General features: G+C 42.3%; 1 protein-coding gene across 1 annotated transcript in view; it reads left to right on the top strand.

The window, feature by feature from the left end:
* The window catches only part of ddb1 (damage-specific DNA binding protein 1), a 62,616-nt gene that overhangs the window by 35,545 nt on the left and 8,121 nt on the right, over window positions 1-18,950 (top strand). The window contains exons 16-24 of the mRNA XM_030078443.1: window positions 25-232; window positions 774-869; window positions 1,441-1,552; window positions 2,544-2,667; window positions 4,153-4,317; window positions 4,945-5,039; window positions 13,708-13,878; window positions 15,893-16,002; window positions 17,802-17,971. Of these exons, the coding sequence (XP_029934303.1) occupies window positions 25-232; window positions 774-869; window positions 1,441-1,552; window positions 2,544-2,667; window positions 4,153-4,317; window positions 4,945-5,039; window positions 13,708-13,878; window positions 15,893-16,002; window positions 17,802-17,971 (1,251 nt within the window). The remainder of the gene's footprint in view (window positions 1-24; window positions 233-773; window positions 870-1,440; window positions 1,553-2,543; window positions 2,668-4,152; window positions 4,318-4,944; window positions 5,040-13,707; window positions 13,879-15,892; window positions 16,003-17,801; window positions 17,972-18,950) is intronic.

Raw genomic sequence — 18,950 nt, forward strand, 5'->3', positions numbered from 1 at the left:
TTGACTCTGATCCGCCTCCTCCAGGTGTGCTGAGCGAGCGTAAGAAGGTCACCCTCGGCACCCAGCCCACCGTGCTGAGGACTTTCCGCTCCCTGTCCACCTCCAACGTCTTCGCCTGCTCCGACCGGCCCACTGTCATCTACTCCTCCAACCACAAGCTGGTGTTCTCCAACGTCAACCTCAAGGAGGTCAACTACATGTGTCCGCTCAACTCCGAGGGCTATCCCGACAGGTCAGCAGCAACACTTGTACGCCTCGTGCGCTGCGCGGCGCGAGGCCACAGAGGAAAGTGTCGTGTCTTCCTCTTCTGCACTGCAAAAGTCAAATCTTACCAAGATTATTTGTCTTATTTCAAGTCAAAATGTCTTATTTCTAGTCATAATATCTCATTACACTTAAAATAAGACATGATCACCTCAGAAATTACTTGTCTTTAGACAATTTTCACCTGTTTCAAGTGAAAATTTTTACAAGTAAAAGTTTGCTTGTTCCATTGGCAGAATATGTTTCTTGTTTCAAGCTAATTTTCACTTGTTTCAAGTAATTTCTGAGCTGATCATGTCTTATTTTAAGTGTAATGAGATATTTTGACTAGAAATAAGACATTTTTACTTGAAATAAGACAAATACTCTTGGTAAGATTTTGACTTTTTGCAGTGTGTGCTCGAGGAGTTCATAAACACACTGCTCAGTAGCTGCTCAGTTTGCACAGTTGGCTCCTTTCTGTTGTGTTGTCTGTGGCTTTCCTCCCCTGATGCCTGTGTTTTCCACAGTCTGGCTTTAGCCAACAACAGCACTCTCACCATCGGTACCATCGACGAGATCCAGAAGCTCCACATCCGCACCGTTCCCCTCTACGAGTCTCCCAGGTCAGTTCCCCCGTCAGCTGTTTACCAAAGTTACCCAAAAGCCTTGTTGTTTGTTTTGCTTTATTTCATTTGGCTCTGTGTTAATGCTCCAGAGTGGACTGGACAAATATGAAAAACATTAAACAACAAATTCAATTTAGACTTCAGCTCAACACTTCATAGCCATAATTTGTACAAATGAACTTGTTTTTTTTTTTTTTTTTTTTTTTTGGTGATTGCCTGTGTTTCTCTCTGGCTTTGATTTGAGCAATGTTGTCTTTTTGCATTCATTTTGTTTCACTTCTGACAAATTAAATGTGTTTTTTTTTTTCTTGTTTGATGTCCCCTCTGTGTGTGTCCTCATTTGCATAGGGCGTGCACCTTCAGGAACACCTTGCCTTAGCTTTTGTTGAAGAAGTTGTTGAGCAGAGGGTTTTGTTGTGGGAACCAACAAAAGAATGGAAAGCCGTCTGTCGGGGGGGCTCGTTTTTTTTCACCTATGCGCTCTCAGTAATTACTATCTTCTCTTCCCCAAATCCTTTTCTCTTTTCTCTCCTGTCTGTCTCCCTGTGTGCGCCCGCTGCCCCGCCAGGCGGATCTGTTACCAGGAGGTGTCTCAGTGTTTCGGGGTGCTCTCCAGCAGGGTGGAGATCCAGGACGTCAGCGGGACCACCTCTGCTGTGCGTCCCAGTGCGAGCACTCAGGTAGCTGCGTTTGGTGTTTTGCTCGCTTCTCAAGGGCTTGTTTGTTTTTTAAACCCCTCTCTGACCTGGCAAGCTGACTAAGAGCAGATTATTTATAACACGAGCCGGCAAGTTTGCCAAGACAACACATGTCTTGTCCTGTTAGCAGCCCAGCAAGTCTACCGGAGCAGGTAGCATTTTAAGTGCCGTTCTCTCGGGAATTTCAGTCGTATTTGTCAAAGGTGAGGCGAGCAGGAATGCCTTCAAACCCTTCCCCTAGATTTCCTCAGACAGCCCGGATTTAAGCATCGGATGCCAGTCTACTATCCAGTTTTATTTAGAAACACCCCCATGACATGTTGGCAGTGAGTAAATGTGACAGCAGGAGAGGAAGAGCAGCCTGTTCTTTCTTTTTCAGTGTTTTACCTACTCAAGCGAAACCTCGCTGTAATGAGACAGTTCAAATAAAGTTTAAATTAAGTTAAATATGATTTTAGGCTATAGCCTGCTTAACATAATCCTCTCTTGGCTGATTTGTTGCCAAGGAATAAATAAGGACGGTGAGTTTTCAGCTGCCAAGACCGAATCGCAGGAACAATTTCTAAAAAAGAGGCTCTCATTTGGAGAGCTAATCAAAAAGTCCTCTCAGTCACATTTACCATGACAACCATGTGCTGCGTCCACTCGACTCGGCTCCGTAAGCTTCCCCAGGGGGACGAGTACGCCCCCCATCTGTGTGCTATTGACGACTTCAGCCCACAACTTTATGGAGACAAAGGCGAGCCGGAGCCGCTCTCGCTTGATGATCATGTTTTGCAGTAAGGTGTTCACCTGATTTTTACCATCGCACATCTGGCGCTACAGATGGTGCCAACTGCACTCCTGAGCTCTCTCAGAAAAGCACAGATTTGTATTGCTGTCCACCCGTAAAGGCATTTATTAGGCTTGACTTTCTTTTTTATTTTTTTTGCTTTATTCCCTCTCCCATCTTTATAAATCTCTGTTCCTCCAGGCGCTCTCCAGCAGCGTGAGCTCCAGCAAGCTCTTCCCCAGCAGCACCTCCCCCCACGAGACCTCATTTGGGGAGGAGGTGGAGGTCCACAGTCTCCTCGTCGTGGATCAGCACACCTTTGAAGGTGAGACAGCGGGATGTACATTTTCATTTGAGCTCGCTGGCTTTCATCACCGCTCTCTTGACAGCAGACGCTGCGTTAAACTCGACAAGGGGGAATGATCGCCATTAGAGTCTCAACACGTATGTGCAGAAAAGCCTCTTCACACCTCGGTTGCAGCGTTAATTTTTTTTTTTCCAGGACGGGGGTGCAGATCAGAATATCATTTATTTCACGCCGCTTGCTCTCAAAGTCTCAGTCACGCGCCACTGAAAGGAACAGTTTACCCAAAATATAAGACTTTTTTTTTTTTTTTTTTTTTTTTCAAATTACAGCTGCTGTCATCCATCAGTCTCGATGGTTTCTGTGTGATTTGGCAGGAAAGCGGCTACGTGTAATCGCTGGTTAGTCGGCGGCTCCAGTGAGAAACTGCACTTCAGACATGATCTAACTCGATGTAACTGGAGGTCGGCTCTGTTTCCAAAGCAGAGCGGCTCCTGGATTAGCCCGTGTGATGCGAGGATAAATCTGGACTTACTAAATGTTTCAGCAGTTTGAAACATTTAATGAAATAAAAGTTGTAGTCTTGTTTGTCGCAAGGTTAATACAGTTTAACATTTTCCATTTATGTTCTTTTTTTTTTATTATTTTGTTGTGACTTTTGTGTTCAATTTCAGTTTAGTTGTAATTTGTTTTTAAAGCATGTTTGCTAGTTTAGTCTTTACTCTTTCCAGCTACAATTACACAGATGCACGACATAATCCACAGTGTTCAGAGACAAAGAGAACTATTTCCTGACAAACTGTTACCTGTCCACCCCGAGGAGGAGGAATTTGGGACGATAGATGCAGATTGTTGGTGTTTTTTGGCAGGAAATAGTTCCCGAAGAACTGCTGCTGTCAAGTTATTCACAGGTATACCTGCAGTGCACTGCATGAAGCAGAAAAGTCTGTATGTCACACTGATTTTGGAGGACAATTTATGACGGTTTGAGCAACAGACAACAGCACAGATCCAACCCCGTTGTGTTGTGAAGCCGAGTGTCAGGGGTTATTTCGACAGACTTGGGTTAGTGCGAAAACACTTCAATTTGGTGTATTTTGGGCAAACTGTTCCTTTAAATCTGAATGTGAAATGACTTTTTTTTTTTAATATATATATAATATATATATATATATTTTTTTTAATATATATATAATTTTTTTTTTATTTATATCATACATACACAAAACATACCCTCTCATGCGTACATATACTGATTTATACTGCAGGCTCACAATAATAATAGTGGTAGTGATGATAATGTTAATAATGCTAACAATAATAACAGCAATGACATGATACAAATATCACGAGAGTATTTAAAAGAAAAAATGAAATAAAATAAGATAAAATAAAATAAAAAAAATGTGAAATGACAACGGCGAGAAAAGAGCAAGCGAGCTGCGTTGTTCCCCCTGTGGTCCTCACACACCCGCTCTCTGTCTGTGTGTGTGTTTCCTGTGTTAGTCCTCCATGCCCATCAGTTCCTCCCCAGCGAGTACGCCCTCAGCATGGTGTCCTGCCGTCTGGGCAGAGACCCATCAGTGTACTTCATCGTTGGCACCGCCATGGTTTACCCCGAGGAGGCCGAGCCCAAGCAGGGCCGCATCATCGTCTTCCACTACACTGACGGTGAGTCTCCGAGCTCCTCTTAATCCGTCTCTCTCCTGTGAACCAGCACATTATCTCCCTCTTCTCTCTATGTCACCGCCCAGTTTCTCTTTTCATCCGCCTCATTTCGCCTCGTTCTCTCTTTTATCACTGCACCCCCCTCTCTCACGTTTGTCTTCCCTCTCTCCCGTTTTCTCACTCGTGGGCTCCGTGTCCCGCCGTGCTCACGTTCTCCACCTCACCGAATCATTTTCTTATCATTTCTCATCTGAAGTGTTCTTTCCTTGGCTCGCAGGTCTTTACGGATTCTCCTCGTTTCCTTTTATACTCTGTCCTTTTCAAGGTGTATTCATTCTCTGTTTCAATTCCTCTCCTTTACCTTTTCATTCAGTCTGGCATTCTTTCTGTCCTGCTCGCCTTCTTCACCGTTTTTTTCCGCCCTTTGTCCTTGACACATCTCTCTCTCTCTCTCTCTCTCTCTCTCCCTCCCTCGCTCGCTCCCCTCCCTCCCGTTGAGCAGTGCACTCCTCTCCACCTCACCTCACTCCAAGCAGATCGTGTATGTGCTAGTTGAGGTTGACACTGAGCGTGTAACACTTTGAATGCTAACTGATCAGTGACTGACGGGCATTGTGCTCTTTTCTGCAGGGAAGCTGCAGACGGTGGCTGAGAAGGAGGTGAAGGGAGCTGTCTATTCAATGGTGGAGTTCAATGGCAAACTGCTGGCCAGCATCAATAGCACAGTGAGTGGCACTTGATGGTGCTGTCCAGTTTTCTGAACCTGACTGTTTCTGACGTGAAGCAGCTGCACAGCAAAATGTTCACGCATAGATTTGTTTGTCCTAACCCTTTCATGCTTGAATTATTAAATCTATTTTTTTTTTTTTTCACTCGTGAAGTATAAAATTGGGAAAGAGTTAAGGATTTATGGATTTGTCCACTGTAGTGACATGACACAGCAACGAGATAAAAGTGACTCACATAGACCAAAAATATTTGTTTCTAATTATAATTACACAGCAAATGACCCCGAAGAACATTTCACTGTATCACCTTTTTAAATATAGCAGAATTATCATCATTATTATATCTATCTATCTATCTATCTATCTAGATGGATATAATTAGGTTACAGCAACATAAAGCAACATTACACCTGAATCAGACAATAAATTAAAAGAAAATAAATTACCTCTTTTTTTGTCGGACATAAATGCTGGCCGTCAGAACATGGTCTAAGCCTTGCACACTCATTATTATTATTTAATGTAAACCACATACTAATACATAAATAATGACACCAGTGGCTGAATGTGTATATGGACACAAGTGGACATAAGAATTTTCAGCCACAAGAAAAAAAATATGAAAATGCAGATAAAGCTACGCCATTTTGAATTGATGACGTCCCGCCATACACTCCTGGTGAAGTGCTCGCTCTCACGGCACGGAAGGAGTTAACGGACCAAACTTGATGGATGTATTACACTTGCATAGATCAGCCAACGCCACTATATATGTAAAATTATGATGACTAGGGACTAACCCTAACCCACTTAATGGCAATGGCAATTTATTTATATAGCATGTTTCATTATAAGTAAGCTCAGTGCACTTTACATTAAAAGACATTAAAAGACATGAGGGCACATAATAACATGACATGGTATAAGAATGTAAGCATGGGCAAGATGCAGAAACCGAATCAGTGATGCGTATACTCAGCGTACATCAGACAAACCACACAGGAATTAAAAACACAAAACCATCAACAGAACCAAATCTAAACTCCTGCACCGTCATGCGGGCAAATATAACCTGTGGAAGAGGCAGTGCTACTTCACAGCGCGGTGAAATGTTATAGGAGCACAGCCGTGTGTGTGTGAGCTCCTCTCGCTCTGTCCGTGACCGCAGTGTGATGTTTGTCACTTTGAGCGTGAGCGTGCATCCTCTTTAACCCCCGACCGGAGCCGCGGCCCCCCTCCCACCTCCAAAACAGAAGACCACAAACCCAGAGACTTGTTTCGCCAGTCCCACCTGACAGCAGCCGCCATTTTTTTTTTTTTTTATCTGCTTCGTTATTGAATTCTTAAAAGCACAGAAAATAAACATTTTTGCCCTGAGTTGCACATAAAGCACCTGTAGGCCTAAGAAAACATTTGCTTTATTGTATTAGAGTGGTGCTCGACTAAAGTGGGACTTGAGCCTTACACTTTCTCCACCACGTACAATGTGAGAGGAATTCAAAGCCATGTGTCGTCACGGCTAAAACCTCAGAAGCCTCATCTGGAGGAGGTCAGATGATGTAATTTCTACCATCTAGTCAGTTTTGCCCTTTGAAGAGTTACATTATTTGACATTACCGCATGACACGTGCTCCCCTTGGAGCACCGGGTACAGGGCAGATATCCAGCTGCCTCTGTCCCCTGTAGCCTGCATGCTACTGTCTGATTCAGGCAAAATGTTTTTGTTTGTTTTGTTTTTTTTGGCCCGGTTCTTAGCTCCTTTTCAAGATTTTGCTCCTCTGATGGATTTGCTCTTTCTGTGAATGGGTCTCCATGTTGTGTAGCAAGATGAGCCTCCTCAGTTTGCACCCGAAATGCTGCCAAAACTTATAATTTATAATTTCCACCGCGGCCTCTAAAATTCACAACCAGAAAAGAGAGAGAAAAAAAAGTGTGGAGAAAACAAACAAACAAAAAAAATCATAAAATAACCTGTGTTTGCCGAAATATGGCAGGTAATTTGCATAGAAATTTTTGACTTTAGATGTTTAGAGGACGACCTCCACAATTAGCACAAATGACTCGAGGTTGCCAGGTAATACTAGTCCCGTGACAGTAGGGCAAACGTCTCCAAAGTGAGGACCTGTGTGATGCATTTGGCCTGTTCAGACGGGATTAAGTGTCAATGAAAACAGAGATGGACATATCGACTGTACGTATTGACGTTGTGCAAAAAATGCTCTGTGCAACAGTTCACACAGAAATGTAGACGGGCTGTTCAGCCGTAGTCTCGCTGTAGCCGACCACGCAGATTAAAAAGACCTGCTGCCTACTAGGGGTGGTGAAAAAAAATCGATGATCGATTAATCACGATTATGTTGTGGATGATTATGAATCGATTATTAAATTTATATTAATATTAAATTTTTTATCCCCTCGCGAGAGGTTAGACAAACACCGCGAGACAGCAGAGGAAAGACACAGACGAGAAGGAGCGCGGTAATCGAGAATCGCTAATAATCGAAAATCGGTTGTTAATCGAATCGGGACCTCAATAATCGTAATCGAATCGAATCGTGAAATCACACAGATTAACCACCCCTACTGCCTACTCAAGCTGCTGCAAACACCACCCCTCTGACAACTTGAGCGACTTTTGGTGGCCTTGATTCTCTTGTTTTCTGTGCACAGTTCGATAGTAATTATGGTATGAACTCAGGCCGAAAATAACTCCCACAACTGCCTCCTTCGTTATCACAGGAGCCAAAACAAAGAATAAAACCAGGGAAGTTATTTTCAACAGGAAGTGGTACAATATTTTACAAGAATTTGAATTCACACAGGATTAGTCTTACCTGGGGTTATTTTTACAGAGCAGGTAAGAGATGCTGGAAGTTTTCCTGGCAGAGGAGCTCGCAGTTCATGAAAGTTACAGAGATGGCAGATTTGGACGGGAATAAAATAGTGGAAATGCTCCGGTAATTATTTCCTTACCCGACCTCTCCATGTCAAACTGATCCTGTCCAATTAGGGCTTTTGTTGTTGTTTGCTTCAGGTCTGACAAAAACAAAACAACATCTGTAAACCCATGACAGGTTGAACAGGTTGTTCCTCTATTGGGGAGAGATTTTACAGCATCGCACTGCAGATCTCAGTATTTTGATGTTTCCACAAATATCTGTGAAATGTTGTTGTCAGGAGCTTCACCTCGTCATCACTCCATGTTCATCCCTGACTCATTTTGGCAGCAGCGGCGCCTCTTGTCTGGCAGCTTCAGGTGTCAGCATCCACTTTCAACCCACAATGCACTCTGTCTTGGTTCGCTTCCTCTAGTTAGTTCAGGTTTTGTTCTCATTTGTAACAAACTGTACCGCGGTTCGCTTGGAACTGGATCACGTCCCAACACCTCAGGCAGACCAAGGTTCGCTTGTTTGGTCCGAGTTCAAATGCACGTTCCCACCTCACCAAACAAATCACACTGCTGGCGTAACCACACGCCCTCCAGTCAGCTCCTTCTCCATCTATTGTCAGTTCTAGTACCATTTAAATCATAAGTTGGACAAAAATCACCAATATTTTGTACAGCAAATATTTAAAAAATGCCTTCATTTTGGCTGTCGCTGTGTATCCCCCGCAGTGAAACCCCACCTGACTTTTTGTTTTGACTGGTTTTGCTGTGTTGATTGTTGAAAGTAGAAGTAGCATGGGATCTGTTTGTGAAAATGAAGCGCCTCCTAAGTCATTTTCAAATGTAATTTTGAAATAGATTCATCCCATGTGGATTACACATTTGAATCACTGACATGCCGTGTAAAGAACGATTTCCCCCCTGCTGTCCCGTAATGCTAAAATCTCATCCATACAGAGCTATAGATAATTCAATAGGATAAAGGACCGGAAAGGCAACCTTAAAATAAGTTATCAAGAGTCTGGTAATTTCCACGGGTTACACACTTTTGGAATTCATCACACGAGTTTGAATTGAAGTAGGTACAGCTTGCATCGAAAACACAAATTACACTTTTTTAGAAAAAGTTGCCAGCTGGAAGCACATTTGCATTCGGCTGTGTGGCTGGCAGCCAGCACTTGTGGTACACACTGAACCCATTATAATCACAAAATAACTCCTGGATTGCAGCGAACATCACAAATTGGTGATTTCAAACAGTGCAACAGCCAAGCCACAAACGCGCCATCAGGCATCAGCCGTCAAGCGAACTCTCTCTTTAATATCAATTGACCCTGCTTCACCGGCTGTGTTTTGTTCAATGGGAGCAACTGGAGAGAGTCACAATTTACCCAAATCCAATTCCAGTGACACTAGAGCTCATACCATTTTGTAAGTGGAGAAGATCAACACAGCTGACAGCAGCACTGTGTCTGGCAGCGTGCTGTACTTTATTTTATTATGTGTCCTGTTTCTAAATCTTACATGTTCACATTCCTAGAGACGCTTTCTGCTGATTTGGTTAATATAACAGTTGTTCTTGGTGTCTATTCAGTGGCTCCTCTGTTGTTTTGTAGCAGCAGTGGCACTTAGGCCTGAGCAGTTAATTGAGATATAATCGATATCACAATATGGCCATATTCAACATCCACATGGCAGGAGCTGCAGGTTTTTTTTTTTTTTTTTTTTTTTTTTTTTTAAATAAATGTAAAATGTGTGACAGGAAGCTTTGTAAATGAAGTATTGTGTTTCCACATGCTGAGGTGCCCTGGTCTTGAAATCGTATTCTCCATAATATAAGATGATAAGTCTGTTTGGTGTGGAACCAAGCAAAAATGACACTGTTGTCATTTTGCATGTTATTCTTTGAAAATTAAAACAGTGATGCAAAAATGATCATTTCTGCTAAAATCGTGAATCATATCACAATGGCAGTGTCTTTAAAATTAATTGCAGTATGATTTTTTTTTTTTTTTATAATTATTTTTATTGCTTTCATCGAGAGATAATACAAATACCAGCATACTGTATGCATTTGTACTCAAAACACAATACAATTCCTACCAGTAATAGTATTCCTCTACTTCACAAAGTCTTAGACCACACTCACACTCACCCTCATACTCATACCCTGACACATACACCCACACATTTACCCACTTAACGTAAGTACCTTTCTATCCCATAGGTCAGTCCATACATACACCCATCCCCATACTCTCCACACTTCCACTCATCCACATACCATTCAGTTCCACACCTACACGTATACCACTCACTAGGGCTGCACGATTATGGCCAAAATGATAGTCACGATTATTTTGATCAATATTGTAATCACGATTATTTATCACGATTATTCATCATGTTAGGGAAAGCATCTGTATTTTTGTTGCACTACTTTTAAACAAACAATATATTAACAGTTTTCAGTGCAAAATGAAACTTTAAACAAGAATAAATGCTTAATAATAAAAACATAAAATTATTTGATTCGTGTGATCACTCCATTCCGTGCTTGAATACAGTACACCTCCCCCACTCTGGCACGGTTGGAGGGGGTGTGCTCCAGTACGATACGGGCGTTCATGCACGAGCACATGCACAGTCGCGCACGCACCGCGCGAACGTGGATACAACGTAAATCATGCAACTTTCCTCCTGCCTCCGCAAAATCGATTAATGCGCGGCGCGATTACCGGCGAATGGCCGCGTTGCGCAATCAATAATCAACCATGATGTCTGTGTTGCTGTCCATGGTGCTGCTGCAACCGCGTATAAACAAAAGTTGATTGATGATGAAAGGTATATGCGGCAGTCTGTGTGCGCCGCACACCTGTCAGATCCAGCAGACCTGACCGGGTGGGCGCGGTGCCGGCTGGCATCAGGTGAGCCGGCCGTAGCACCGCACTGTCTGCGCCGCCACCCGGTTGAATGTAGCAGCCAGCTGACATGCCGCTCTGGCTGTCAGTTGTTACCTCCGAAACTGTCGGAGGTAACAACTGACGGGACTGTTTGGGCGCGTTTGGGCTTTAGCTAATGTGAGTGCAGGCCAGCCGAGGACTGGGGAGGGGGGCATTTTTGCTTTAGTACGATACGCAGCAAATGGCCCTATGTAAGCAGGCCCTGAGGAGCCTTTCTGACGGGGAACTTGTTGCAGGAACTGCCATAGCCTATCTTCTTCTCCCGACATGACTCGCTCTCATCAGGCCACCGAGTAACTTGAGGCTGCCGCTGCAAGGTGCGCTCGCTTGTTATTTAGGCAGCTTAATGAAGCCCTAACCATACGTTCGCCCCCTGGTGGTCGGCTGACTACTGGCTGAGAAAGTGCTTGATTAGATATGCAGCAGAGCCCGCATTTTAAATGTAAATATCGCCGACGATCAGGCTCATTTAATCGTGGCAGCCAAAATCGTGATCACGATTAAAATTCGATTAATTGTGCAGCCCTACCACTCACCCTTCCCCAGACACACATAAACAATTACACACATACTTCCACACACACTTGGTTCCCATTCTTTAGTCATCAAGTCCAGTCTTTATTCTTTAGCCAATATGTTTACAAGGCTTCATAGATGTCCTGCCATACTTTACCAAACTGTTGCCTTTTGTTCCGGTCTTCATAAATTGATTTTTCTACATTTAAATAATATTTCATTAGTCCCTTCCATTCTTTTAGTGACGGGGCCTGTGTATCCTTCCAGTACTTTAAAAGTAATTTTTTATATACCAAAGAGGAGGAAAGGACCTTCCATCCTATAGGGTATTTCAGATTGTCTGTCTTTTGGAAGATACCGTTCAGAGCTGTAAATCTAATTGGGATTTTACAAGCCTTATAATCGCAGTATGATTTTTAATGTTTTTTTTTTTTTTTTTTTTTTTTAAGCCATATCGTTCAGCCCTAGGCACAGTAGATGATTTTTTGATCTTTAGTTGTGGTTCCAGTGCAGGTGATGACAAAACATCTCAATTGGGTAAATCATAATGTTTTGTTAATTTCCTGTTTGATCGATCTGTGGTGGAGCACGACAGCCACGCACATTATATCTCTATAGGTTTAAGTGATTTTGAAATATTAAATTTAAGAGAAAAAAACAATGCTGTCTCATGGTTACAGGCGTCTGTCAGAGTGACAAATGGCAAATGTCATTGGCGAGAAATATTGGCAGCTGCTCTTACAGCAGAGCCCTGAGGGTGAAGGGTCCTCTTCAAAATTAATAAGCCGGAGGTTCAGTTTCTTCTTCTTTTATCCTGTGGGAATTAGGTTTCAATGCTGGGAGCTCCAACAGTGTAGCCCAACACTGAGTTAGAAATTTCAGCCTTGACATATAGAATATAAAAGCAGCACAAAAAAAAAAGAAACACTAAATTGCCGACCACTGCCTGAGGTAGATTATGCAGCTTATTTGTATTACCTGTTGTTATTAAAAGCCTTGCTGAAGTCAGAGGGCAACAGCTGGCAGACGGTGCTGCGTGACCGTGTTTACAGTAACTAACAAGGTCAGGGTTATAACCTGCTGCCCAGGTGATCATTTACATCGCATGCATTAAATAATATCACACATAATTGGTTGGGAATAGCCAATCAAATTAGGGTGAGGAGTAATCTGACTCTGTATGTGTATCAGACGAAGGAACCAGAAATGCACAGACGGCGAAACATGAATGCACCGCAGATTTCCATGTACATGTTGTGCATTATTAGGAAAAACAAATCCATCCCTTTGATACCTGACAGGGAACACAGATTTGAACCACAACCTCGACTAATGCAGCTGTTTAAAAATCCATAGGCCAGCCTCATCAAAGCACACTCAGGAGACGTTAGAAGTCCTTTTTTTTTTAGGTATTTTATTTTGGTTTTCATATAGTATACAAACCACACAAAAACACAGTGACAGTACAGAAACACTTACTGCACATTACAGACGGCTCAAAAATAAATTAACAGACAATAAAATAAATTAGGACATAACAATTCAAGTGAAAAATTAAACTACTGAGACTAAGTAAAATAATGAAAGAATGAATAAATTACATTAAAAAAGAAAGAAAAGACAAAGGGAGACAGATGTATATTAGCTTTGGTCTTTTACAACACTGGTGTGGTGGAGTTACAGAGACCATGCAGATGATCAGTCAGTCTTGTTGGATGGGAGATTCTCCATGTAATCGATGAAAGGTTGCCATATTTTAGAGAAAATAAACAATTTAATTCCTTAGTGAGTCGGTTATCTAGGTGGGTAAGCAGTTTTTCACTTCTGAGAGCCACAATTCATTTAAAAAATTTTTTAAAACATCTACAGAATAACATTTGGAGTTAAACACGCTGCAACCTTGTTGAGATCAGACAGATTTCAAATACGTTGCTCAAACAAATAAGCCTCACGGCCTTTTATCAGAAGAAAAAAATGTGTTCGTCCCACTTCCTCGTCTCTGTAGCAGGTAGAGCGTGACGGATGGCAACTAGACGTGCCTTTTCTGACGTAGCCTCTCTGTGTGCGTATCCGAGGGTGGATTTTTCTATTAAATTATGCATCTAATGTGGCAGCAGATAAGCTCAAACCATTAGTTGGCGCTTCGCCTTGTAGTCAGTGAGGCATAACACATCCAAAATGATGGCAACAGTGAACCAAAATGTCATCAGCAGTTCATCGTTATGCTGTGGATCCTCTGCCAGGACAGAGGGTGCAGCACCAAAGACAAACTGTTCCTCACCTTGGCTGCCGGTTGCAGGTCCGTCTGTACGAGTGGACGGCTGAGAAGGAGCTCAGGACCGAGTGCAACCACTACAACAACATCATGGCCCTCTACCTGAAGACCAAAGGAGACTTCATCCTGGTGGGGGACCTGATGAGGTCCGTCCTGCTGCTGGCATACAAACCCATGGAGGGCAACTTCGAAGAGGTAAGATGGGACAGACGGGCAGAGGGCATTTTGGGTAAATAACCAAACATGAACTGGAGATGACAAACATTTTCTGGCGTGGCTAGTCGTTTGTAAAAAGGCTGATTTTCACTCTCAGCTGTTTGTTTTGGGGGAAAAAACATGATAGCTCTCTTTGTAAGAATTTCAATAAATGTATTTTTAAGTGTTCAGATATCACCATACATCAAACAAATATCTAAAAGTGTGTTATATCAGTGTATAGGAAGGGGGGGGGGGCATCATGGCCTGCGCTGTGTGTAATTCCTAGCCTTTTTGATGTGCAGTTTTCATATTGATTTGAGAGCGAGGGATAGATGAAGAGATTTGACAATGAGTCATGCACAGTGCAGAAGGCACCCTGCCTCTCCTCTATGCAACAAGTGAGAGATCAAAGCAGTGAAAATGTTCACAACCATCGGATTGCCTCATAAGGTTGGATTGAAGTAGGAATTTTTCACATTTTACAGCCAGAGCCTGTTCCCAGAGCCAGGATCACGTCGTCGTGGCTTTCTAATACTGGCTACTCTTTGTAAAACTGTTTAATTACTAATTATGTGCTACAACAGTGCTACAACAGTTTTATTACATATTTATAATTCATTAAAAAAAATCAGACTGTGAAATCTGGATCATGAATCAGTAGCGTCAGATCGATAGCCGATGTGTGAATTACGGCAGTATCGGCACCCGATACCGTTACTGGATCATTTCCAACTCTAATAAGAAGTACTTATTTATTTAAGTCCTTAAAATAGTTTAGTAATCAGATTTTAAAGCCTTTCTTAGAATCATCTGATAAATGAAGAAGAGATAAATTTTGATCTGTGCCCGTTTCCAGAAGAAAGTGAAGGCTGGAGATAGCGAGAGGTTGGTGCTTCTGAAAAAGGATCTCATTGTCTGATTTATGATGGTGCGATGCTGTTTTTTTTTTCTTCTCACAACTCTGTTGTTTACATCAGATTTACAATTGTAGGCCTGCAGATAATTTATAACCGTAGTAACTCTTGTAGTTTTGTTTTATTTATTTGTGCTTGCATCCAAGATCAGGGCAGTTGGTGCAGTGTGTCCTTCAGGGAACGCCGTTGGTGCAGCTCTCTTCAAAAATGATATAAAGTTCTTTCACGTAAAAAATAACCCAATACTGAACAAATCTAGTGTGTTCGTCTTGGTATTTTTTTTTCTTGATAAGTCAGTTTTTCAACTTAGAACAAAGAAAAACAAAAATGAACTATGAGGCAAGATTTCAGTAGCATTGGTGCTGCTTTATTTGTCCTGTTTCAGTTATTGTTAAGAGAGGACAGGTAATACAATATCTTCTCTGTTCATGGAAGGTGTAAAAATACTCTTTTATGAGAATGTATATTTTTTATGAGAATGTCTTTTCTTTTGCTCTTTATATACACCGGAATGAACAAAAGAAGGATTATGAAATGAAAAGAAATGAAAATGAACTTTCTCTGAACAAAACAGCGCGAGCAGAGAGCTAGAATGAAGGCACTGAAGCGAAGTCGTCTCAGTCTGTATGGTTAAGAGTTTATTTTGGTCGTTAAAAGTGGGTATTGCAGAGCGGAGTGTTTGCTTTGGAGGCCCCGAGGTGTCTGGAGAACATATGGCTGATAAGACACAGTCATTGCACATGTTGCATTTTGTAGCCTGATTCCTCTGCAGTAAACCAACACACAGCGTATGTTAGTTTATTTAAAATGTGTCTCACATTACAGCGGGATAGGGTTGTGTATTGACAGCTACTTGTTGATTTGAAGTCAGGTAAGATTTCTTGTTTTGAGAGAACGAGTCCTTGGATTTGGAAACACTGAGGCATTATTAACTCTGTCCTTGGATTTCACGCGGCTCCTCTGTGCTCGTAGATAAAACTGTGCTCACTCAGAGACGAGAGGCATTGTTGAGTTGGCCCGGCGCTGAATTTGGCACCAGGATGTTCCTCTGCTGTTTCATACCACGCTGAATCTCTTGATCTGTTTATTTTGGCCAGATCGCACGTGACTTCAACCCTAACTGGATGAGCGCTGTGGAAATCCTGGACGACGACAACTTCCTGGGGGCAGAAAACGCCTTCAACCTGTTTGTGTGCCAGAAGGACAGGTGAGGATCTGAGCGGGGATCTGCGGCGGGGTGTTGGCCGCCGCCTGTCGGCCGCAGCGCCCACACATGCCACTTTAAATCTTATTTTACACACAGTTTGTGCACTGTGGCACGTCCCTCTGCACGAATTTCATCAGATTTCCCCCCGGGGTCGTCCGGTGTAACGGTGACATGAAAGGACCAGAGCAGTGATTCTGCATGTTTAGCCTAATATCTACAAAATATATGAACTTCACTTTCTGCTAATCTTTTCCCGAAGCCAGCAGTCTTATTTTAGAACTCCAGTATCACTTCTCCTCCCTTTTCTCCAGCCGCTGGTTTCCATTTATTCCATTACGATATGAAAATGAACTTTCAGAGACTTCAAACTTTCTTCAAACCAGAGTTACTGCCAAAGTTTTATGTTTTTCATCCATTTTTATTTGTATTTCATTTTAATTCTTGTTTTTTTTAATTCAGTTTAGTTTCCAGCGTGGGTTTGCTTCTTTCAGTTGAGTTTTTCTTGTTTGAAAATGTGTAGTTGGAGTTGAGTTGTTCTCAGTGTCGGTGTGAGTTGGACTCTAATCTGGCCGCTGTTTGTCAGATTAGCTCTTCACTTTGTGAAGGCAGTGACTCCCAGTCATGTCCACGTCCCAGTCTCAATAAACATCAGCACCAACACAATCTCATGCTGCTTGTGTGAGCACATCTGACCAAACTGACAAAAACAAAAACCAAACATAATTTTCTGTCTTTCATGTCTTTCTTTTTACTTAATTTTAGTTCGTTTTTTAAGAACGCAACATTTTTTCAGTTAGTTTTTTTTTTCTTTTTTCTAAAGTCTAGTTTTTTATTTTTATTTCAGTTAACTAAAATCTCTCACATCTCGTTTTACTCTGTAGTTTAGTTTTAGTTCACTATAATAATCTATCTTCACACCAGTACTCCATCACCATAATAAAGTCCTCCACATTGGTTTTCCTCAAAGCAGCGGCACTGTTTTGTTTTGATGACTAGACATTCAGGACTGAAACACTCCCTCCTCCTCCTCCGCCAGGGAAAATAGTCCCTGGGGGAAACGTTTTTGCTTCACACAGCCAATTATCAGTTCTGTGGTTTATGGATGGTGACGACTTTGATAGGTGATATGATGTGAAATCTTTAGCTCCCCTGCAGGATTTGCAAAATGGTGTATTGACATGGCAAATGAGCCCAACATGCAGAGTCACTGGTGTGGTTCTGTCAGCAGCTCAATGACCTCCAAACGCTTCATCAGAGTAAACCTGGTGTCGCTTTGTAAATCATTATTCCGACACGATGTGACGGCACCGTCGGCCTCTGGACTGCAGCGCTCACTTCAGTCGCTTCAGTGCTGGTTGAGTGTTGATTTCATGGAAAAGAAGAAGGATGGGTATAACCTGAGTGTGTGTGTTACACTCGTGTCACCACTTGTTATCTATCTAATGCATCACAGCTCTCCACTCAGCGCTTTTGACCTTTATTTTTGTCTTGTGTCTCTCTCTCCACCATTCTTCACCCTTTTATCCATTATCTCTCTATCATTCTCTGACCTTTTCAAATGTTTCTGATATTTTTATCCCTCGTTTTCTTTTGCTTAATCTATCACTCTTGTCCACTCCAATTTCTCTTTTTGCCTTCTGCATTTGTTTTTCTCACCACTGATCTTTTTCTTTTGCCTCCTCATTTTCTCTCTGTCCTCTTTGTTTGTCTTTCTCTGTCCTCTAACTTTCTGAACCCACCTCCTCCTCTGGGTTCTCCCCCTCCACATCGCTCCCGTCACCTTTTCTGTGCCGGTCCAGCGCCGCCACCACAGACGAGGAGCGGCAGCACCTCCAGGAGGTCGGCGTCTTCCACCTCGGGGAGTTTGTCAACGTCTTCTCGCACGGCTCGCTGGTGCTGCAGAACCTGGGCGAGAGCTCCACGCCCACCCAGGGCTCCGTGCTCTTCGGCACCGTTAACGGCATGATCGGTAGGCACACACACACACACAAGCTTTCACAAACACAGATTATAAGTTTGGTTGTAAAATGGCATTGCAGCACCTCACTATGGTAAACAGAGCAGATATGAAGAGTTCATTTGCAAAAACAGATATCTCCATTTGAATTTATTAAAACCTTTTTAAACTTTTTGGAATTTTATTAAAATTTACTTTATATTTATTTCTATTTTTATATGTTTATTTAGCCTGGTATAATTTTTATTACACACACACAAAGCATGATTTAGGAATCATGCTTTGTGTGTGTGTGTGTGTGTGTGTGTGTGTGTGTGTGTGTGTGTGTGTGTGTACTCCAAGCAGTATCAGTGAAAAAGGTGTATTCATTTTAAGAATGGCTTTTATCTGTTTTTGCAAATGAACTCTTCATATCTTAATATGCCATCATATACATAAAAATACCATTTTCACATCTGTACATCCAGTGGTTTGGTTCCTATGGGTGGCATTTCATGTTAGCTTAGCATAAAGACTTGAAATCTATGGGAGTCATTAGCCTAGCTCTGTTAAAGTGAAATAATGAAGCTTACAGTAACTCTGAAGCTGTCTTATTTACACAGTAGATCACACGGATTTCCAATTCACCTCCTGGAATTAACAAAAAAGTCATTTTAGAAGTTAGATGGTGGAACTGTAACCACTGAACACATTAATCCCTCCATCTATCGCAGTGATCCACACACCACTGAAGGTAGAGGCACTAATTAACTTCTAACAGAAGAGAAAAGGCCCGGTCTCCTTTAATTTTGAGGTTTGACAGGGCCAGGAAAAACCTACCAGAGGATCTCAGGTTGCGTTCAGGCTCGTCGTTGGTCCGGCGGTCAGCTACATTCCTGGAGCTAGCCGCCTACGGGCCTTACAATCACATCATGATCATTCGAATTTTAAAATCCACTCTAAAATGCACTGGGAGCCAGTGAAGCGGCATTTTGAATCAGCCCAAGTTTAC

The sequence above is a fragment of the Myripristis murdjan genome, chromosome 3 (genome assembly GCF_902150065.1).
Source record: "Myripristis murdjan chromosome 3, fMyrMur1.1, whole genome shotgun sequence".
NCBI classification, from domain to species: Eukaryota; Metazoa; Chordata; class Actinopteri; order Holocentriformes; family Holocentridae; genus Myripristis; species Myripristis murdjan.